This window comes from Ictidomys tridecemlineatus, chromosome 1 (assembly GCF_052094955.1).
Source record: "Ictidomys tridecemlineatus isolate mIctTri1 chromosome 1, mIctTri1.hap1, whole genome shotgun sequence".
NCBI lineage: Eukaryota > Metazoa > Chordata > Mammalia > Rodentia > Sciuridae > Ictidomys > Ictidomys tridecemlineatus.
This window is the reverse complement of record NC_135477.1, coordinates 153,516,621-153,540,075: the sequence shown is the minus strand read 5'-3', so window position 1 is coordinate 153,540,075 and position 23,455 is coordinate 153,516,621. Positions and strand designations below refer to the sequence as shown.

Sequence of the window (23,455 nt, the reverse complement as noted above, 5' to 3'; positions counted from 1 at the left end):
CTTGGGTTCAATCCCTGGTACAAAAAAAAAAAAAAAAAAAAAAAAAGAAAAGAAAAAAGAAAAGAAAAGAAAAGAAAGAAGAAAGAAAGAAAGAACTGTGGTCGAGACAGAGCTGTGTGGGGTTTCTATCAAAAGTCCCAGGAAGCAAGTCATAATACATGCTGTCAGGGTTCCAGAGCCTTGAGCAAGGCTGTGTATTGTCCTGCAAGGAATGTACATTATTCCAAAAACAAACAAAACTTGACCTTGAGACATTGGGGCACCAAGTGACTATGTGGCCAGAGCAGACTGCTGCCGGAACTGCTTGTCAGAACACAAGAAGTCGCACAGAGGGGCAGGCACAGCAGGGGCCCATCACACAATAGAAGTGATTGATGCACCAGCTCCAACAGGAGCAAGGGTGCAAATATGCTCCTATGATGCCCACTGCTACAGCTCCAGCTCCATTCTCTGACCATGGGCCAACACTGGCCCCAGGGGAGGGACTTCCTTGATGGGAGGCTATTTTCAGGCTCTTTCTGGTGGTGTGTGTGTGTGTGTGTGTGTGTGTGTGTGTGTGTGTGTGTGTGTTAGAGAGAGAGAGAGAGAGAGAGAGAGAGAGAGGGACTGGGTATTGATCCCAGAGACTTGTACACACTAGACAAGTGCCCAATCACTGAGCTACATCCCCAAACCCCCTTTTAAGTTTTATTTTGAAGCAGAGTCTCACTAAGTTGCCTAGACTGACCTTGAACTTGCAATCCTCCTGCCTCAGCCTCACAAGTAGTTGGGATTACAGGTTAGTGCCACTGTGCCTAGTTTCTGGGTCTTTTGATGCACAAAACTGCACAGAGCGCTTAGTCAGTTTTTATGGTCAACTCTATTTGTGTTTTGCCTAAGCAACTCTATCTGACTCCAAGGCCATTTAGATATTCTCCTTTACTCTCTTATGAAGCCTGATAATTTCTAGTTTGCATCTGGAATGTCCCCCCAAGGTTCCTATATTGAAGGTTTGGTCCTTGGTGTGGCAGTGCTCAGAGGTGGGGCTATTGAGAAGTGAATGGATCAAACCACATTAATGGATTAATCCATTGAGAGATTCACATTTGAATGGATTATTGGGAAGGAATGGAAACTGTAGGAGGTAGAACCCAGGTAGAGGGAGTGGTAGTGCATCCTTATTTCTCTCTCTCTCTCTCTCTCTCTCTCTCTCTCTCTCTCTCTCTCTCTCTCTCTCTCTCTCTCTCTCCTTCCTGGCTACTGTGTAGTCACAGCTTTGCTCTGATTCATACTATCATGATGTCCTGCCTTATCAAAGGCCCAGAATTAATGGCATGAAACCACTGAAATTATGAGCCAAAATAAATCTTTCCTCCTCTATGTTGATTGTCCCAGGTTATTTTTTCACAGTGATGAAAAGCTGACTAGCAAAATCACCTTGCCTTTCACATTCAGGTCTGTGATCCATTGGGATTAATTTGCTTATGGTACCAGGTGAGGATTGTATTTTTTCCTGAACTTTTAAAAACCATAATTCTAGACTTAAAATAGTACAAAGAATTGCAGTATACCTTTCAATCAGGTTTCTATCATTTCACTATATTTGATTTATTTATCTGAGTATGTTTCTCTCTGTACATTATTGCATGTACATCCACTCTCACGTGTGTACACGATATTTTTCTGAATCATTTGAGGGTAATTTGCAGATAAAATGTCCCTTTACTCATTAGTGCTTAGATTTTTTTGTTCATTTGTTCTTGATACCAGGGATTGAACCCAGTGTTGCTTAACAACTGAGTCACATCCCTAGCCCCTGTTTTCTTATTATTTTGAGGCAGGTTCTCACTAAGTTGTTTAGAACCTTGCTAAGTTGCTGAAGCTGGCTTTGATCTTGCAATCCTCCTGCCTTACCTCCTCAGGTGCATGCCACTGTACCTGGCTTCTAGAGTTATAATACAATTACCAGTTTCAACAAATAGTGGGTATGGTGGTACATGCCTATAACTGCAGCTACATTAGAGATTGAGACAAAAGAATCACAAGTTAGAGGCCAGTCTAGGCAACTTAGTAACATCCTGTCTCAAAACAAAAAGGGCTGGCTTAGAGGTAGAACATTTGCCTAGCATGTGAGATACCCTGAGTTCAATCCCTAGTACTGTAAATAAATAAACAGGCAAATAAAATCAGTTCATGAGTTTATGGATCCTTCTTTGTCCCAGGCCAATTATTTTGCAGAAGCCCACCAATTTGGGTTGTCTGAGGTTTCTGCCCTATTATGATTGATTTACTTACTGGCAAGCATATCTGAGGAGTGATGTTAAGTTCTTCTTAGTGACTATCTCAGGAAGCATGAGATGTAAATCTGTCCTGCAGTTGATGATGTGGTTGATTATGATATCAAGAGGGTGCCTCATGTTTCTCTGCTGTGAAGTGAGAACTGCAAAAACTCTCAGGAGGGACAGAGAGGGCCCTGCCCAAAGAGATTTGACCCAAATCTAGCTCCTTTCTAGAAGCTTCAGGCCTTTGTCCCTCAGATGACCCAAACCTACTTGGTTTACTGGCTTGAAAAGCTCAAGGCTAAGAAAAGAATTTACCATGTGTTCCAAAACAATACCTAAAGATGAGGCCCCGACCTCCCTTATTTTTTAAATTTCACAAATGTAAATTATTTGAAATGTATATCTCTCATACCCCAGGAATGTCTTTCTAAGGAACCTAAAGTCATTCCTTTGAACATAGGTAATCATCTGGAAGGAGAGGACCTCTGTCTCAGTCAGGGCTGGGAGTACAAGCCTGACTTGATAAATATCTGACAGCGGAGTCACAAGATCAGATGATCACACTAAACTTGACTCATCCCCTTAGTTGCCCCTGCCCCCCCGCCTTTTTTTTTTTCAAAGATAAAGCGTCTCACTATGTTGCCCAGACTGGCTTCAAACTCCTGGGTTCAAATAATCCTTCCACCTCAGCCTCCTGAGTAGCTGGAACTACAGGCATGGACCACCATCCTTTTCGTATTGTTCTACTTCCTAACTTTGCTGTGGCTCCCAACTCACTCCTCCTCCTCCTCACTCTCTCACCCAGAGTTAAAACACCCAGTCACTTCTGAGCAGGTCAGAAGGAGCTTTTTCCCCTACTACAGTGGTTAGTAAAGAAAAAAAAATGTTTCTATTGCTTTTAATATCCAATTGTCAACAAAAGTAACTTTTTTTTAAAAAAAATATTTATCTCTTAGTTCTCGGCGGACACAACATCTTTGTTGGTATGTGGTGCTGAGGATCGAACCCAGGTCACACGCAAGCCAGGTGAGTGCGCTACCACTTGAGCCACATCCCCAGCCCAACAAAAGTAATTTTTCACATTACAATTAGTAAGGCCATACTTTGAGATTATATAAAATATCCTGTTACTTCTCAAACTTTCATCAGCTAATTTTAAGTATTGGCAGGCTTTTGTTTGTTTTATGTTGATTCTGGGGATTGAACCCAGGGGTGTTTTACCCCAGATTTTTTTTTTTTTTTTGTACCAGGGATTGAACCCAGGGGCACTCAACCACTGAGCCACATCCCCAGTAATTTTTTGTATTGTATTTAGAGACAGGGTCTCACTGAGTTGCTTAGGCCCTTGCTAAATTGCTGAGGCTGGCTTTGAATTTCCAATCCTCCTGCTTCAGCCTCCTGAGCTGCTGGGATTATAGGTATGAGCTACTGCACCTAGCTGTTACCCCAGAGATATATCCTTGGTCCTTTTTATTTAAAACAGGCTTTGCTAAGTATCTCAGGCTGGCCTCAAACTTGAGATCCTCCTGCATAAGCTTCACAGTGCCCAGCAATATTGGTAATTTTGGTACTGGGAACTGAACCCAGAGGTTCTTTACCACTGAAGTCCCCAGCCCTTTTTTATTTTATATTTTGAGACAGGGTCTTGCAAAATTACTGAGGCTGACCTTAGCCTCCTGAGTCACTGGTTTTACAGGTGTGTGCCAAGGCACTGGTCAATATTGGTGATTCTTGTCAGAATCAATTATGATGGCTTCCAAATGGTGATTTTCTGATTCCATAATTTCTCATACATGTCGAATTAGTGAATTTCTTCCCCACTAATTTACTTATTTGAATCATTTTGGATTCATAAATTCTTTTTCCCCCCACAATTTTTATTGGTACATTATAGTTATACATATTGGATTCATAAATTATTAAGTTAGAAATAAATTCTTATGTTATTCAATGGGTTATAATAACACATTTAATTCTTTGCTATGATTATTTATTTTTAAGTTCAAATTGTTCCAGATTTTGCTAGTGGGCACCCTTTCAAATTTACTCCTATCTTTTACATGTTCCCATCTTTCTTTGTACATTTCCTTATTTTATACCACAAGATTCTCAAGGCGTATTTAGTACTTTCCTCATCCCTGTCCTGGAATCAGACATTCCTGCAAGGACAGAGGAGACCATTATTTGTAGTGGACCATGATATTTAGAAATCAAGAACTGAGACAGACATGGTGGCAAGAGGATGAGGTAAGAGGATCAGAGGTTGGAGGCCAGCCTCAATAACTTAGTGAGACCCTGTCTCACAATAAAAAAATAAAAGGGCTGGGGATGTGGCTCAGTAGCAAAGCACCTCCAGGTTCAATCCCCAGTACCAAAAATAAAAAAAAATTATGAAGAAAGAAACCAAGATCTGTGCTCATTGCTACTAAAGTATCATTGCTTCTCCATATTCTCTGTGGGGAAACTCAGAAAAAGGTGTATGTATGTAACATGTGTAATGGATGTACATAATACATGGATTTTTCAACTTTTTTTTTCTTTTTGTATCAGGGATTGAACTCAGAGGCACTCGACCACTGAGCCACATCTCCAGCCCTATTTTGTATTTTTTATTTTGAGACAGGGTCTACACTGAATTGTTTAGCACCTTGCTTTTTGCTAAAGCTGGCTTTGAATTCACGATTCTACTGCCTTAGCCTCCCAAGCTGCTGGGATGACAGGCATCGGCCACCACGCCTGGTAGATTTTTCAATTTTGTAATGATGCGAAAGCAACACAAAATTCAGTAGAAACCCTTTTCCAGGAGTGAGCAGCCCAGCTTTCTTAACCACAATGTTCTCCACAACTCCACAAGAGTTTCAGAACTGCTAACACATGTTCCCAGAAACCTGCCAACCAAAGGAATTTGTCTCAACTTCCTTATCTTTGGTCCCAGACATATAGTCTACATGCTATTCATTCGAAATACTGTTTGGTTCATTTTTTTTTTCCTGCTTACCTTCAATTTTAGGGTTTTTCCCTCTCTCTCATCCATGTTGATTTTATATCCCTCGTCCTTCCGTTTCTAATGCAAACCTTAACATGATTCCAGTGTCCTGCTCAAAGGAGCATCAGTGCTTCTGTGCATTCCTTCTGTCCTTCCATTACTTTCCCACCCACACCCTCATAATTAATCTACTCAGTTCCTGGTTTATCTTTCCTGTGTTTCTTTTTGCACAAATTAACAGACACGAGGGCAGGGGTTGCGGCTCAGTGGTGAGCACTTGCCTAGCATGTGTGAGGTACCGGGCTCAATTCTCAGCACCACATATAAATAAATAAATAAATGGATAATAAATAAATAAAGACCCATCAAAAACTAATAAAATATTAAAAGCAATTAACAGACATTTGTAACTTTTCTTATCTCCCCTTCTTTCTTATACAAAAGGCTGTGTCTGGGAATACTCTTGTACTTTGTTTCCTTGTCTAACAGAACATCCTGCCCACGGCACTAGACCAGCTCATAGAGTCATCTTCTCCTCCCCTTCCTCCCTTCCTTTTCCTCCCTCCCTCCCTCCCTCCCTTCCATTCTTCTTTCCATCCTTCCCTCCTTCCTTCTCTCTTTCTTTTCCAGTACTGACAGGGATTGAACTCAGGAGCATTCTATCACTGAGTTACATCCCCGAACTAGCATGCAAACCGGTGCCCAGTACCACAAAACATTCAAACACCAAAAATAGAGCGTCAGTTGTTTCCGTTCGTGATGGGATGGCTGACTAGGAGCTGTGGCTGTGGCTGCCCAGCATCATGAGAGGATCATATATAGCTATATAGATATGGCCTGGGAAGAGATCCAAATTCAAAATTTGAAGTACAATTTCTTCTGAGCACACATTGCTTTCGCAGCATCATAAAGTTGAAAAAAATAAGTTGAACCATTATAAATCAGAGACTATCATCTGTACTTGTGCCTGGCTATCCCATGACCTGTATCATCTCCCTAGCTCTCTGAGGGTCAGGACCTACTGGTACCCCCTCCCAACTGGCCACTCATTAGGATAACTGATCCCACCTGGCCTCTGAAAGATTTGCACTGCCCTTTGGCCCTATTCCTCTGAAGTCCTAACATCTCCATTGCTATCAGGGAATGTCTTCAACTGTTAGTTTTGGACTGGGAGGAACCACAGAGCTTCTCAATGTTGTCCACGCTCTGCTCCAGTGTTCTTTTGGTAAGTCGAATGTGCTCTGGGTCCTCTTGCAGAACGTATTTAACTGATAGGTTTGGGGGCCTGCTGCACATACAGCATGTCCACTCTTGAATACCTACTTCTCTAAACATTGTGGTCCCTGTCTCCACTGCCTACCATGGTTGCTTCTGCACTGCTTAGTGAGGGCAGTTGCTTCTTCAAAGTCTCTAAGAGCCAAGCTGGTAGCCTATCAGCACTGTTTCCTGGGGCCCTGTGAGGGTGTTAAGTCCTATGTCACAACAGTGCTCTCATACTGATAAACCTCTCTGTTCTTCAATATGGCATCCAGTGTCCTGTGCCCACTGCTGCCTCCTGTCCTGCCCCATTTGCAACATCCTGTAGAACCTCAGCATGTTATTCCTTTCCTCCCTGGAAGGCCCAGAATTCCTGTCTCAGTTATTTTCTGATGTTATTACAAAAATATCCAAGGCTAGATAATTTATAAAGAAAACATGTTTAGGTTGGACATGATAGCACACACCTGTAATCCCATCTACTCTGGAGGTTGAGGAGCCTTCCCTTATAACCCATCCTGGTATCACCACAGTGAAAGTTCTAACAAGTGTCCCTTTACAGCATGCCAATGGTGGGACAATCAGGTTAGCAAGCCAGCAGGAAGCCAGCTCCAAACTGCCAGTTTAGAAGAGTCAACTTCCTGAGACCAATGCCCAGCACCCCATCTTGGGTCAAGATTTTGAATGTATCAGCACCATCTGCAAGGGAGCAAAGGCGGCTAAACTGGGCAAAGGAAGGCTGAACTGAAATACAGTCACAAAAGAAGCCTCCTCAGCCAATCACACAAGCACAGAGGAACTGGAGTAGCCCTTTGGAGATGTTCCAAATTAAGAACAAAAGAGTCTGGGCCTTCTTACCCCATGTTGCCCAGTCTCCAGATGTGGGCTGCCTCTGGGAAGGGGCATAACCTTGGGCCAGGCAGCCGTTTCCATGGAAGACAAGTCTCAGATTCAGCAGCTGTCCTGAAGGGGTGTCTGATTTAAGACTCCACTATGACTGGCACCACGATCTGGTTCGATCTTCCCACTTTGGGTCTAGCACAGAGAAGTTTCACAGTGGCTGTCTAAGGTTTAGACAAGCCCTGTTCTTGAATATTCCTATAATGCCACAGAGCTGCTAAACAGTGGAGATGGGGAGAGAAGAACCTAGTCAGTTGATTGGGATAGGCTAAATGCAAGGAGTAAAAGGCAACTGCAAACTTTGTTATTACACAAGCAAGAGTTGAAAAGAAATCATGTTGGGGGTGAAAATATGACTAATAAAGCAGACTTAAGTTTTGTCCTACTAGAAGCCTAGGACCTTCTTAGTCCTCCAGCTGTCAGCATAACATGATGTAGTCAGTAGGATGGTAATATACGTAGCTTTTGAACTTGCAGACGACTCCATGTGGTTGGGCCTTGTCTTGTGTTACATAAATCTGGTTACTTACAAACGTTATAGACCCAACCTGCAGCTTTAAAATTCATGATGAGGAAAGGTGATGGTGTCATAGGAATACATACAAAGGTAGGCAAGCATTTGTCTGTTGCATACAATGTATTTAGGTCTTCTCCTAACTTAATAAGAATGTCAAACTCCAGCTTTTCTTTCCTTAACCTTGTGAAGTTCTGCTTTTCCAAAGAAAAATGGAGCCTTCTGCATTGACTCCACCGAGCAATCAAACAGCCACGCTTGTCAGGAGCTGGTTTCTGCTTCTGAATCTGGTCACAATCTGTGTTGTCAGGACTTGCTCAGTTAGCCTGCAGTGCTGAAATCTTCTGATTTGGTCATGTTCTGGACCACCCCCCAAACCCCAGTAGCAGCTATCATATTTGTTGTGGTTTTGTAGCAGATAGCATCTTGTTTTTTTCCTACTGTAGGTTACCCCTCTCAGATTTCATTTCAGGAAACTTTGATAGCAGTGGCTCCATGAATTCTTTCTGATTTCCACTTTGAATAGGGGTCTGAAGTTACATTTTCCAACTTCCATTTAATGAATTCTGTGCACTGACTAGACGCCGTGGCTTGGCTTACTGCCACCATTCAACTTCTCCTTGATGCCTGAGTACAATCAACCTCAAAGGGGCCCATGCATTAAGAGGTGTATGACAGCCAGGTGTGGTGGCACATGTCTATAATCCCAGCAACTCAATAGGCTGAGGGAGAAGGATTGCAAGTTTAAGGCTAATCTCAGCCATTTAGGGAGGCCCTAAACAACTTAGCAAGACCCTGTCTCAAAATAACAAATAAAAAGTGATGCAGATGTAGTTCACTGATAAAGCACCTCTAGGTTTAATCCCCAGTACCCAATTTAAAAACCATATAAGATAACAGGTGAAATGTCCAAAAAAGAAAATGCATCACTGCCCATTTCTTGTGCTGGCCAGGGATACCTTGGAATACACTTAAGTTCAGGCTCTTGCAAGCTTGTTCACAGGCAGCTCCCATTTTGCAATTCCCAGTGGCTTTGCAGCCACATTGCCAGCTCCAGGCCTGAGTCAGTTGACTGGCTGCAAGGCAGCCTTACTGATAGTGCTGCTAACAGTGATGTGGCAGTCCAACCCCAAGGTGAAACATGAATCCCCTGACCTTGCCCTAATTTACCTTGGGCATCTCTTGAGGATGGGCAAGCTAGTAAGTCTTGCAGGGGCTGGCAGAAGTTCTGGAATGGCACAGGCTTGCACTGAGGTTCACTGAACCCCAGAGGCACTTGGAGGAGGCAAGAGCTGCTCCTGGATTGGACGTAAAAAAACCTCTTTGCTTTTTAAATTCAACATGTGGGGTGGGCACCTAATTTCACCTTCTGGGCATTCCACCCCCTTGTGTTGACAGTGCTTCTCTTCCTTTGGGGGAAATTCCTTCTTCCCTCCCCATGGCTATCTTATCACCCTGCTTTGATTCCTTTTACACCTCTCTGGAATGTTTTGGGGTTGTTGTTGTTTTGTACTGGGGATTTGAATCCAGGAGTGTTATGCCACTAAACTATACCTCTAGCCCTTTTTGAAATATGGTCTAAGTCACCAATGCTAGCCTTGAACCTTCAATCCTTTTGCCTAAGCCTCCTGAGTCACTGGGATAATAGGTGTGCATCACCACGCCCAGCTTCTGGAATGATCTTGATGGCTTGTGTGTGAAGTCTCCACAGGAGACTGCAAGGTCTGTGGAGCAAGGACCTTGACCTCCTGGATTGCTGCTATCCTTATTACATTTCCTGTCCCTGGCAGAATGCTTTGCCACAGTAGGTGTTCCCTAATAGCTGCTGGGCAAACTGTCCTTTATGGAGCCCTCCTCCACCACCCTAAGCCTGGCTAGCAACCTGTGAGATACTGGGTGGTGGCAGAGTTGCAGAGACCTGAAACCACCTGGTCCTTGCCACTCCTGAGGTCCGACTGGTCAACACCTCCTTGACTCTGAAGTTATGCCTAACTTCCGACATGGCTGCAAAGAATTTTTAGAGCTATTAGCCACATTTCTTTTCAATTGGCTCACAACAGCCCCCCCCAAACCATTATCTAAGTTACTATGTTCAAAACCTTAATATTTAAAATAACTGCATTTGGGCTGGGGAAATAGCTCAGTTGCTAGAGTGTTTGCCTTGCATGCACAAGGCCCTGGGTTCAATCCCCAGGAGCACAAACAACAAAAACCCTGCATTCTATCTAGATGTAAGATCATCCTATCTTACAACTTATTTAACCAATCCACTATGGCAGCTGTGTAGACTATCCTACTTCTCTGCATCTATGAATAGTATTAATATGAACATCACTGTTATAAGCTTTTTTAGAAAGGTTACAGAAGGATGGCTTCTTAGAATTGGAATTGTGGGGCTAGAGAGATGGCATGAACATTTTAAGGAGCTTGATGACACTTCTTGCAAAACTTCCCACATCAGATATTCCAGTAACCTGCTTCACCCTGCAGTGGCCAGCACTTATTATTCATCTGCGTTCACCTGCCAAGCAGGACTGGTGCACACTAATTCTGGTTTGAGTTGGTTCCGCAGATGTTGTACATTCTTAGTCAAGACTTTATGGTCAGTCTTAAGGTTGTTTTTCTTTTTCCTTTATTGTCCCTTACAAGGCAAGGCCATAAACATGGTTTTGTGTCTGTCATGCATGTTTCCTCCCTTTCTACTGGTGTAATCTAGCTTTTAGGGATACTTTTTCACCCCACCTCCCTGCTCTTCTCTGTGCTTTCAGGAATGCCGGCTGCTTCCAGCTTCCAGTTCCTGGTGAGCAGAGTGGGGAAGAGTGGCCGCCATTCACCCCTGAGAACCAGACTCCATCATCAGATCTCCTTTCACAGCATGATGCTGGCAGGGAAGGTGTAGACACACGTGAGCACACTGTTCTCATCATGAAAAAGGGAAACCAAACCCTTCCTGAAGAGGGACTAAGAAGGACCTGGGGAAGAAAATCTTTGAGGGTACATACCTAAGTTTTAAATAAAACATCAGACCACTAAGGACCTATAATACTCTGAGTTATCTATTCCACCTTCCCTCACACTAGACATGGGACAAGCCTGAGAGGGGAGTGACCCTGGCTTTTCTAGTGATGTTAGCTCCAGTATCCATCATCATATAACAGAAGTTACTGAGGCTTCAACATACCAACCCCTGTAACAATGTGCAATAAGAAAGCTAAGTTGAATCACAAAAAGAAGTCAATGAAGAATTTCTTGCTGGCCTGCCCGATAGTAAATCAAATACACAGGCAGTTTCCATACTAGCAAAATACTTTTATTATTTTTATAGTGATAAAACAAGGAAAGTAAAGGTTTCTTTTTGGTGTATACCAGAGTTAAGGGAAGTAGAAGAATAGGGAATTAACAGGATTTTTATGTACTTCTGATGACCATAAAAAGTTAACAATACCAACTGTTTGCCATAAAACTTATCATAGCTCGCCCAAAACACATATATAAAGGATCATAGTTTTAAAATCTATAAAAGTAAAAAATATACAGTCGGAAGCTCTAACGCTTATTCCATCTTCAATATAAAATTGTAAACATTTATTTACACAAAGCACATGTGTATAATGAAAGTCCGAGCACCCTTTTCTTCTGAGTTGTGGCTCTGGGAAGATGGGGATGTGCACGGAAGCAGAGTCATCTCCTCCCCTGACTCCCCAAAGCCAGATTCATAAATAAAGCCATGGGCAGCTCTCAGGGGGACCCCAAGAATCACATTTTATTGCTATGACACTGCAGCAAGTGAGAAGTCCACTGTCTGTGGAGCCGGCTGAGTCTAAGGCAGAGTGCAGGGGCCGGCAAGTGCTTGGGGCACAGAGGCAGAAGGCGGGCAGCAGCTGGGGGAGACAGGAGAGGAACAAGGATCCAAAACCAGCCTTCAGCCCTGTTTTTGGTAGAAAACCCACTGAAGTCACCCTCTTCCCCTTCAGATTGGGGAACTTGCTCAGAGGGTGGAGTCTTCACTGGCTTTATGATTCATCCCCTTAAGAGCTAAATTGAGTATCTGGGGAAGGCTGGGAGAATGGTTAAAGGGGAAATGGCCCACACACAACTGGTGGTGGCAAATGGCTATCAGAAACGAGGATCTGAGGGTCCAAGTACCCCCAGTGAAAAAGGCACTGCTGGTGCAAACTAATTACCAACCTGTGTACAACCCTTTCATCCTTCCAAAGTGATCCAGTCTGATCACAGGAGTATTCTCCTTGGCTCATATCTTCACATGATACTCCATTAATGATCTATTTTGAGACTCTAGGGAAACAGAGAGGGGGTTGTGGTTTTTCCACAGACCACTGCATATGCCACTCTTTTCAGTGGACTCTTTTCCCTTCACCACCTGTGTAAAGAGTTTTGCACTGCGCTCACCATCTTGCTTTCAATATGAAGAAGTGCTCTTTCTTGTTTTCCACAAACAGCCCACACACCATATTCCATTCTGTGGGCTCTCAGCTCAGTCAAGTACATTAACTAATAGACCTTCAAAGAGAATCCACTTAAATCTTTAGAGGATGTGTTAGTGTTATAAAGCAATCTTTAAAAGTGCAAGTCATCTGATGTGGGAGTGGCAGAAGTCAGCTAAGTAGAATCCCTTCCCCTGGGCTGGCCTGCAGCCTCCTTCCCCAAACCTTTATAGTGCTAGGGGTTCCCCAAGGACTTTTAATGACTCTTTCCCCCCCTGCAATGTAGTAAATCACTGTTCCTATTATGGCTGGAGAGAGGAAGAAGGGGAAGCAGAAAGAAAGGTCATGGGAAAAGATGGGGTAGAAAAAAGACATCTACACACAATTGAACAATGATTATGCTCCACCATGTTAGTACAAATTGCCAGAGAAGCTGCAAAAGGTAGAGAGTCTTAACACATGGGGATACTAGATCTCTGAATCTCCACCTTCAGCATTTAGCCTGGGGTCCTGGTGCCAGGATGTGGAAGGAACTCCTTCCTGGGAGATTGGGGTACTCAAGAGTGACAACAAGGAAGAACAGCACTAGGAGGAGCTGCTGGGAAGACCCTCTGTGGGTAATCAGATCTGCTATCTCATGGCCTCCTGTTCCTTTTTGGCATGTGCAGTCATAGCCTGCGTTTATAGAAATAATTTTCTAGCTTCTCCCCTGAAAGCTGACAAAAACCAGGAATAAAAACAGGCTCTTAATCAAAAGGAACCCTAGGTTTCCAACGCCTGCTTAATCAATTTAAATCATCACCTATCTAATCTGCTTAAAACCCTTTAAAAAAATTTTTTAAAAATCTTTTCTATGCTACAAATTGCAAATAATTCTGCTATTTGAAGTTTCAACAACAACAACAACAACAACAACAAACTGCCTCAGCATTGAGGCAAGTGGAGAAATCTTGGGAGTCAACATGATGGCACAGATTTTTATAAGCCTGACATTATGGGGCTTCACTGTTGCTACTGTTGGTTTTTTTTGGTCATTTGAATAGGAAACCACCTTTAGAATCCTATCCTGCTGTCCCAACACCGGGCAGTCATGCCAGCAGAAGAGCGAGGGTCAGCCCAAAGGACTGCGACTGCTGGCCTGGGAGCCCCAAATATCCTGACCAGGGCTGGCCTCGGCCACAGCTTAGGCTCTGCCTTGCAGGGTTCCCTGGGCCATGGGCTTTTGGTCCAAAGTAGTTGCTCTTTCTTGCATCTGAGAACAAAAATATAGGATGTGTGAACACTAAAAACACCATAAATTCCTCCATTAGTGTGACCCTAGAAGGTCATCCAAATCATTCATCCACTCCTCAGAAGTCCTGTTTTTCAGCAGGGAGTCGATCAGGTCAGTGTGTCCAGCCACACTGGATAGCCCACTGCTGCTTGGCTGCCCACTATAGGCAAAGGGCAGCTCCTGGCCCACGGTCCGTCCAGGGTAGGCCTGGGTGCAGTGCAGTCCCGCCCGGCTGCTCATCTGTGAGGCAGGGCTTTGGCTGAAGGTCCCTAGCTCAGGCCCTGCAGGGTTCAGGCTGGGCAAGCCCTGCTGTGGGGTCGCCTGGGGGGGTGCAGGGGCTGGGGCGTTGGTCCTTTGCTGTGTGCTCACTGGGGGCAGCATGGGCCCTGCTGCAGCTGCTGAGCTCATCGGGGCCATGGGCCTGCTGGGCATTGCCTGGGAGAACTGTGGACTGGACATTTTCAGGTGGGCCTGTTGCATGTGGAAACTGGAGGCTGCAGTGAAGGGACTTACATTGCTGTTCCCTGGAGTCTGGCTGTTCAGGTTCGGCATTCCCTGATGTTGCCAGGAGGTATTTTGTCCTCCTATGGATGCTGACACCCTTGGGACTTGTGGCTTAGTTAAACCAGAGGTCAGGGTCCCCTTATTGTGTTGCTGGGAGAGACTGGAGCTCCCCAGGGAGTTCTGTCCATAAGCAGCTGAAACTGAGGTGTTCTGGCCCACGCTGGTCTGCCTTGGAATGTGGGTGTGTCCATTGGTGGCCTGTGGCGGGGGCTGGGCAACCATCTGGGTTATGCCAGAGGCCATACCATAGAGACTGCTCTGAGTCACGCTCTGAGAGCCCGTGAACTGGGCCACACCCCTGTCCTGCTGGCCTGAGTTTGAGGGGAGAGAAGAAACTGAAGCATGTCCAGGGCCCATTGGCATTAGATTCCCAGGCTGAGGGAACACTCGAGGACAGGTGGAGTTGGACGAACCCAAGTTGTTCATGCCAGGCACAGTAGCAGAGGATCCTATAAAACAGAAGATTCTATCAATCAAATCAGCATTTCTTTCTTTTTTTTTGAAAAGTCAACATTTCTTGACTGTCACTATGGAGACAACTCTAAGACCCAAGTTGTAGCATTCAGAGGCATGAAAGACAATGTCCTAATACCAGATCCGTTGAGCACAGGTACACTAAGAAGAGAATCCTGGGGAAGTCTTCAGAAAGAAGGTGACAAATACCCTGGGCTTTAGAAGTGTAGAAGTTTAGCAAATTAACAGCTTGGAGGAGAAGAACATTCCAGGCAGAGAAACGAATGTATACAGGCCAGAGTTATGAAAGGCAATATAGGGACATTAAGAGGCTGGCTGTGGCTGCAGCAAGGGGACAGTATCTAGTTAGTTAGCAATAAGACAGAAGAGCTAGTCCAGGTCAGACTGAAAAAGCTGAGGATGGCCTGTGAAGAGCAGGCCAAACAGGAGTTGGTCTGAGACTGTGCTTTAGTTCTGCTGAAGAAATAAATGTTCAGGTCACTTTGCTGAGGTAGTGGTAATATGGAGAGGGCTCAGTTAAGTCATTTCACCAGACCCCAATGTTTAAGCCAGAAGATAACAAGATGGTCAAGAAGGGAAGAGTCTAGCATGAAAACAACTATTTACTGAGCACCTAGTATGTGGTAGGTGCCATTCTGACAGGCAGCAGGGAAGGCCCCTGTCCTCAGGGAACTTGCTGTCTAGGGTTTTTAGCCTAGGTAACAGGCACATGTAACACCATTAATCCACACAGGTTTTTTCTGGATAAGGAGGATCATTGTTCAGGGATTGGCCACAACTTAATACTTTCCTTTTCTTCTTTCTATTAGTACCTAAATAAAAACTGGGCCAAGGAAAAGAGGAGAGCCCATAACAGTCCATAACAATGTGAAATGGGGTGGAGGCAGGAAACGTGGACCAGACCCAGGGTTCTGAGATACCTTCGGACTCCAATCCCATGTTTCCAGTTGGCCCACACATAAAATCTCATCTGGTCTTTTTTTCCAGGACACATGGATATAGTCATTTTCTCTGGCACACTTTATAGTGAGGGTCATTGACTAAGGAAAGAGGTTTCTAAGATATTGCAAGAAAAGTTAGGAAAGCAGAAATAGATCAGCTCTTTAGGGTCACCTGAAACCTCTATGTACTTCTGAAGTGACAGCCCAAGCAAGTTACCCAACATATCTCAGGACAACTGCTGAGACCTCAGTATGCTTCCTACCCTTTCCTGGCTAACTCATGAAGCTGTTTTTGACACCAAAGTGAGTAAATGGGGAGAGAAAAGAAGCAAAAAGCTATAGAAGTACATTAAGTCTCTCCTTATCTAGAAAACAAGAAAGGGTTATTTTTTTGAAGAGACACCTAAAGGAAGAATTATAGAAGCCATTTCCTGTTTGTAAGATGACCTCTGAGTAGACATTATTTTCTTTCAAAGGCATTTCCAGCAATCTGTCTGGTGCTACAGAGTGACTAGAGTGATAAGTCCCCTCAACAGACTAAGGCTTCCAGGAGTGAGTAAATCCATTTCAAGCAAGGAACAGGAAATCAGCACTCAACAATGATCAACAAGGAACTGAGAAGACCTGATTGGTATGCCCAAACCTGTTTCTCTCTGCATCCTCTCCACCCCCTTACCTGTGAACTGTCCAACCTGCTGTGGGAAGGTGCTTTGTGTTGGGTCTTGGTACTGGGGGGGTGGGCGGGTCAAATGGCGCTGAAACTGCTGCTTTTCCTAGAAGTGCCAAGAATGACAAAACAATACACAAGACAGAAACAAAAACAAAAACAAACAGGAGTCAGGTCAGAGAAAAGCAGTGATCAAGATTGTTATTCACAGAGGGGCTCCTGAGGGATTAATGCAGGTGAGCATTATTGAGCATTAGGGATTGAAATCAGGGGCGTTCCACCACTGAACTATATCTCTAGTCCTTTTTTTAAAATAAGTTTTATTTTTGAAACAGGGTCTCACTCAGTTGCTGAGGCTGTCCTTGAATTTGTGATCCTAATGTCTCAGGCTTCTAAATTGCCGGGATTACAGGTGTATCACTTCATCCAGAGCATCTGGGGAACTTTTAATAAATAGTATGAAACCAAAGATACAACGAGTCATGAATTAAACAAACAAACAAACAAAAAAAGGCAGGTGTATTAGTTTAGAAAAATGGAGGGTAAGTAAAGGAAATCAAAGCCATAATGAGACTACTACTTTACTACTAGGATCAAAAAAAAAAAAAAACAAAAAACCAGAGAACTAGGTGTGTATGTCAGTGGTAGAGTACTTGCCTAGCATGTGCAAGACCCTGGGTTCGATCTCCAATACTATGGAGGGAAAAAAACAGTAAGAAAATAAAAAGCATTGGTGAGGATACAGAGAAATCTGCACCCTCATACACTACTGGTGGGAATGCAAAATGATGTGGCCACTGTGGAAAACAGTCTGGGCAATTCCTCAAAAGGTAAACACAGTTACCATATGACTCAGCAATTCCACTAGTATATTCCCAAGATATTTCAAAACATGTGTGGCTAGGCACAGTGCGCACACCTGTAACCCCAGCAGCTCAGGAGACTGAGGCAGGAGGATTGTGAATTCAAGGCCAGCCTCACCAACATCGAGGTGCTACACAACACAGTGAGACCCTGTCTTTAAATAAAATACAAAAAAAGGCCTGGGGATGTGGCTCAGTGGTTAAGTGCCTCTCTGGATTTAATCTCCAGTACCAAAACAAAAAAACAAAAAACCCAAATCACAAGTCTGCAAAAAAATTACTAAATCAATGTTCAGAGCAGTGTAATTCATAGTAGTCAACAAGCAGAAACAACCTAAATACTCATGAACAGATGGATGAATAAATAAAATGCAGCACAGCGATACAATGGATTATTCAGCTATAAAGAGAAATGAATGACTAATAAAAGTACCCAGTTGAATCTTGAGAACATCTACACAAAATGCCTAGAATAGGCAAATGTGCAGAGATAGAAAGCAGATTAGACACCGTATAGGGTTGAGGAGATTGGGGAATGAAGAATGTACTCATGGATATAAGTCTTGTTTTTAGGTAAAGAAAATGTTCTTGGACTGTAGTGATGGATGCAAAATTCTGAATACATTAAAAACACTGAATTGTACGGTTTAAATGAGTGAATAATATCTTATATGAACTATACCCCAATAAAGCAATAATTTTTAAAAATGGCAGAATTGGGTCAGTGATCATTCTCAATTAGACTTCATTCCCTTGAGCCAGTTCCTATGTAATTAAAATCATGATAACTTTGACTTAATAACCCTTAGTGCCTGCACACTGCGCTTGGTGACTAAGCCAGTAAACTGTGCATCCTGATTCTAGAACCTCAAGAACATCTTCACTCCTCTCCCCATGTTGTGGCTGACAATAAACTACATTTACAAAGCTGGGACCCATGGTTCCTGATGAACAAGGGAGCTCGGTGACATGGCAAAATGCACTTTATACTTAAGAGTTCTAGTCATAGATTCTGCCTTCATTCATCCCAAGTGACACAAGGTAGCTTCAGACATAGGCCACCTCTGTTGGAGAAATGCCACACTCCTAGAAAGTATATTTTAAAGGACAAAGCATTCTAACACCAGGCATGCAAGCAAAACAAGGTAAATCCACAAGTGCAAATAGAGTCTGCTTGATTTTCTTCCTCCTTTCTCTTTTTACCTGTTCTGCCAGAAGGTGCTGCTGCTGCCTCTGCAGAAACTGTTGTTGCTGCAAATGTTTTTGCTGCTGCTCCCTCTTCTGTTGGTCCAAAAGCAATTGATGCTGTTTCATTACAGCTGCCTGCTGCTGGCTGCTGAGATAGGGGGAGCTGTTGTGAGTGTTGGCCACAGACACAGCAGGTGGCTGGGTCCCCACACTGGCAGCCTGGGCTGGCACAGGGATGCTGGAAGGGTTCTGCTCCTGTCAACACAGATGAAAAGGATAGAGTCAGGGGTGGGTGGGTGGAGTCTTCATGCTCTCATCAGTCCAGATGAGCTCCAGCTCTAGGGAGAACCTCATTCAAGGCTCACTCTCTTAAGTCAAGCCTCTGCTTCCCAGCTGACCTCCTGTAAAACCTTCCAGTGGGATGCAGCAGAGACCAAAACAGATGCTACCTGAGCACTTGACATGTTAGCTTGGCTCCCTATGGTTCACCAGTGGCAAAAGTGTGGTTTTACTTAAATTAAGCATATTCAAGCTCTCAAATTTCCAAGTTCCAGTAAGCAATAAAGACTTATAAATGCTCACTTACCAGAACATGTGCATGAAAAGAGACCCATAATCTGAGGGAGGTTCTGTTCAACAGAAACGTTATATCCCCAAGGTGTGGACCTGGGTTTGGGCTATCCCTGAACTGCCAGGAATCATATGTCTATCTACTTGCATATAAGCATTTTTCTGGGAAGAAACTGGTTAGCTTTTTCAGATACTATGCTCAAAAAATACTGCGTTATCAATGGAAACTTTAACAGATTCTCTGTTAATATATAAACCAAAAATAGGAGTCATGTCAAAGGCTACCATATTATTCCAGCATCATTACTCACATGTAGAAGAATGGGAAAACAGTACAGGGAAAAGGCAAAAAGCAATTATTATTCAAATAAATTCAACTTCTTGAGCTCCTTTGCAGTTCTTATTCGTTTGTGCATACAATCTTCCCAAGCTAAAGGGCTCCTTGAGAGTACTCTGTAAGATACTTACCAGCATGTTGCTCTCCTTTTCTGAAGTTCATATGTAATAGCTATGTACTTTTTTTTGTTTTATTGTTTTGAGATCATATCAATTTATTGTGTACGTATATACTTTTCAGAAATGAAAAGAATATAATGACAATTATTTTTAAACTTCACTTAAGTTTTCTGGTCTCTAATCTTTTGAGGATAAGACTAAGCTTCAAACTGAGAAGCAATCTCCAAAGCAGAGATGAACAATACATACAAAATATGAGATACAAGTGGGAGGGAGTCTCATGTCTTTCTTCATATCTGTCCACAGCCTTGGCCTCCAGAGTTCAAATATAGAAGAAATATATTAAAGGCAAACTTCTTATTTTGAAATTTGGCTTGGGCCTAATGGTCAGGTTATAGATGTCTGTTTACTCTTGAGTTGTGGATTTAAGCACCATCATATATATGCATACATGTCTACATGCATTTCTGTATAACTCAATACCATCTAATAAAAAATCCAACTTTAAATTAGTGGACATAGGGTAAACAGTAGGCAATATGTCATTGAATCCTGACATTGTCCCTATAATGGGTTTATTAGTTATCTATCACTGGATAACAAGCAACTCCAAAACTTATTAACTCATTGTTTATCTGGGAAACAATTCAGGCAGGACATAGATGGGCTCCTCCTGTCTTGTGTGATTAGCTGATGGTTCACAAGGAGGCTCAGTTTTAGAGGGTAATCTAGCTGTCACTGGGGCACCTTGATTCTATTCCTCTGGAAGTAGAATCTAGTGGATAACACAGGCTCATTTCCTACCTTCCAGGGCATCCTTGGGTCCTCCCTATAGCTCTTCCAGAACCTGTACCTGGTACCTGTTCAATTCCTAGTAATGCAAAAGAAAAAAGGAAAAAAAAAAAAAGTGAAGCAGTTCACTTACCTGGCCAGGTTGAATTAATGATCGGAAGGGCATATTTCCGGGCTTTGGTTTCATTGTAGTAAACAAGGAGTTCTGCTCATTATTCAGATGAGGCAGCTGCTGAGGAAGATAGGCCATCAAAGCTGGCTTGCTCTGGCCAGACCCAGGACCACCTTGCCCACAGTCCGCTTTGTAATGAGAAAGGGGTTTTGTATTGCCGTAGTCTAGCATTGAACCTTGGTTATTCACCGAGTTCTGATTCAAGTTACCCAGTGGCTGGTGACTTAGCAGGTTCACATGGCCTGACTGAAGGTAGGCACCTCCAGGCCGAGGGGAACTCTTGTTTACACTAGGCATCATGAGCAGTTTGGGGTTGGAGAAGTCTTGCTTGTAGCTGGAAGGGCTGGCAGGTTTCTCCATGGCATAAGGGACATCTAAGGGACTGTGGGAAGGTCCCGTCTGCTGCCATGTGGACATCTGGCCTGGGGTGGATGCTGGGGTGGCCTGCTGTGGGTTCTGGAGCATTTGCTCGCGCTTCTGCTTGGCAGCAATCTGCTGGAGCTGGTGGGCAGAAGACAGCTCTGAGGCCCCTCCTGGGCCCTGGCTAGGCAATACCACATTTGGAAGGGCCCTTTGTGCATTCTGGGCTTGGGCTGATGCCGGCATCAGGTTAGAACTGGGATTGTCTGCCACGGGTTGACCAGAGGTATGAAACAGTGTCTGAGGACCTCCAAGGCTGGGGGAATCTGTGCTAACAGGGGCAGATGATGGCCCCAGAAAGGTCTGTCCTGCAGACCCAGTCCTGACTTGTGGAGAGCCTAACTGTTCTTGCTCAAAGGTTGCTGGAGAGAATTCTGTCTTAATATTAATGTCTTGGGCCAAGGGGGTTTGGGTGGCAGAGGCAGAAGGCTCCGGATCTTTCTTTTCCTCAAAGTCCTCTGTAAACAGGTCCTTCATGTCTTCATCAGGCACCGACCTGTTTAGCTCCTCGATAAGCTCCTTCCACTCCTGCTCGTTAAGGTTAAGGTCAGGCATGAGGTTGCTCTGCGATATAGAACCCCCAGCCCCAGCAATCATGCAGGGCAGGTCATCAACAGGTTCCTGCTTCAGTTCTTTATTCAGGCTCAGAGGAAATGACTCACCAGGGTTGCTGCCTCCATTCAAGTGGAGGCTGGAGTCTGCAAGACACTTTTTGTTGATGGAGTCGAGCCCCAGGGAATGCTTTCCACTGGATTGCAGGGAATCGCCCCCAGTATTGTCAGGTGGACCAAGGGGTGAGGCTGGAGGCAGCCCATTGGTAGACACAGCTATGCCCAGAGGGGCCTCCCTGCGGGTCTTCTTATGCCCAGGAAAGAGATCTCCATAGCCATTTTGTTGATCACCATTCTGAGGGGAGGCAGCACTGTCAAGATTCCTCTTCACTGTATCATGAAGATGCTGAAAACATTGGAAAAAGAAACTTAGATACCTAATAACATGTCCAAGGTTCCCTCTGCTTCCAATAGTGACTTAAACCAGCATCCCTTCAATCCTTTCCTGTGGGTGTGCACCGCCCACTTGTGGGGAACTTCCTGGCCAGTCAGAATTGGATGTCTAATTCAGCCAGGGGAAAGCAATGCAGTAAACCCTGTCTTTTTGCAGGATACAAGCCTGATGCTGCCCACTGCCACCTAGTTTGAGAGTTTGCCCAAGAATAGAGCTAAGGAAAAAAGAGCCATTAGAGACATCTACATTCTTGAGGAACCACTGGAGCCTTGAATCTTATCATACCTGAGACCAGTCATCCTCCTGGGTTTTGTACTTACATGAACCAATAAATTTCTTCTTGTGTTTAAGCTGGTTTAATTTGGATTCTGTTACTTTCAGTAGAGGAAGCCCTGGCCAGTGCTCTGGTCAAGGTGTGTGCTGCCCTCAAGTACCTTGTTTCTACTAGGTTGCATAGGCCTGGTTCTTCTTCTTCTTCTTTTTTTAATTAGTACATATTAACTATACAGAATAATAAGTTTCATTGTGGCATACTGTACATACATATAACATCTCTGATTATTTTTATCTCCCCATTCCCCCTCTCCTCCAATATTCACAGTCACTTTCTTTCTTTCTCTCCCTCTCTTTCTCTCCTTACCCCTCTCTCCATCTCTCCCTCCCTCCCTCCCTCTCTCTCTCTTTCTTTCTTTCATGTGCAGTACTGGGGATTGACTGAGTTATATCTTCAGCTCCTTTATAATTTTGTCTTAAGTCAGGGTCTTGCTAAGTTGCCCAGGCCGGTTTTGGATTTGCCATCTCTGTCAGCCTCCTGAGTAGCTGAGATTACAGATAGATATATGCCATCATGCCCAAAGCCCACCTGTCTTCATACCCTTCCTGGGTCTATCCCCTTTCTCCCCACTGAATTGCTCCTTTATATGTCATATAGGATTATGACCTTAAGATTCCATCCACTCTCCTCCCCATCAACTCCTAAGCATCTTCTAATCCCTTGCTCCCAATCATCACCCTTACAAACCTCGTCACTTCTTACTAAGACCCTTAACTGGAACACTATCATGTCTTCTCTGGCACCATTACTTTCTGCTTCCCCATTTTCTCCTCAACTAGATTCGTTCAACTAACCTTATTATGAGTCTACTTGTGCAAGGGACAAAGCGCTATGGGGAATTCAAAGACAAATATTCTACTCTTCATGAGCTTCCAGTCTTCTAGGTCACAGGACATACACAGATATGACTACAGAATAAGACCAATAAGCAGCGAGGCACAGTAGTGTACGCCTGTAATCCCAGCTACTCAGGAGTCTGAGGCAGTGGGAAGATTGCAAGTTTGAGGCCAGCCTGGGCAATTTAGCAAGACCCTATCTCAAAGTAGGGGGTGGGAAAGGGCTGGGGAGGTAGCTCAGTGGTGAAGTAAAAACAAGGCACTATTTAGCTGAGAGTTCAGGGGCAGGAATTACATGAAAAGAACATGGCAGTGGGGTGGGAAGGAGAAAAGGTGGTTACTTCCCTAGACTCATCTTTAGCCATCAGGACAGACTTTTCACAAGGCCCAGGAGGTGCCTGTTCTGTCTCTAAAACTGTGCTGCTCCCTTCCTAGTTTAGTTTTTTTATGTTTTGTTCTTCACCCTTCACCCCTAAAGTTATCCTTTCTCTCACTAACCTTAAGCATGTATGGTATATTGTTAAAAATGACCCTCGC

General features: G+C 43.9%; 1 protein-coding gene across 2 annotated transcripts in view; it reads right to left on the bottom strand.

The window, feature by feature from the left end:
* Positions 1 to 11,206: 11,206 nt before the first annotated feature.
* Maml1 (mastermind like transcriptional coactivator 1) overlaps positions 11,207 to 23,455 on the bottom strand; it is a 43,414-nt gene continuing 31,165 nt past the window's right edge. The window contains exons 2-6 of one of the 2 annotated variants that reach the window (XR_013438930.1): positions 20,285 to 21,700; positions 18,349 to 18,588; positions 16,292 to 16,388; positions 12,107 to 14,649; positions 11,207 to 11,799 (exon numbers count right to left, since the gene is read on the bottom strand). Coding sequence is in view for 1 of the 2 variants with exons in the window: in XM_005339344.5 (XP_005339401.1) it covers positions 13,670 to 14,649; positions 16,292 to 16,388; positions 18,349 to 18,588; positions 20,285 to 21,700 (2,733 nt within the window). In the remaining variant the exon portion in view is untranslated. Of the gene's footprint in view, positions 14,650 to 16,291; positions 16,389 to 18,348; positions 18,589 to 20,284; positions 21,701 to 23,455 lie in introns of both variants that reach the window. The other variant, XM_005339344.5, reaches the window with a different exon arrangement.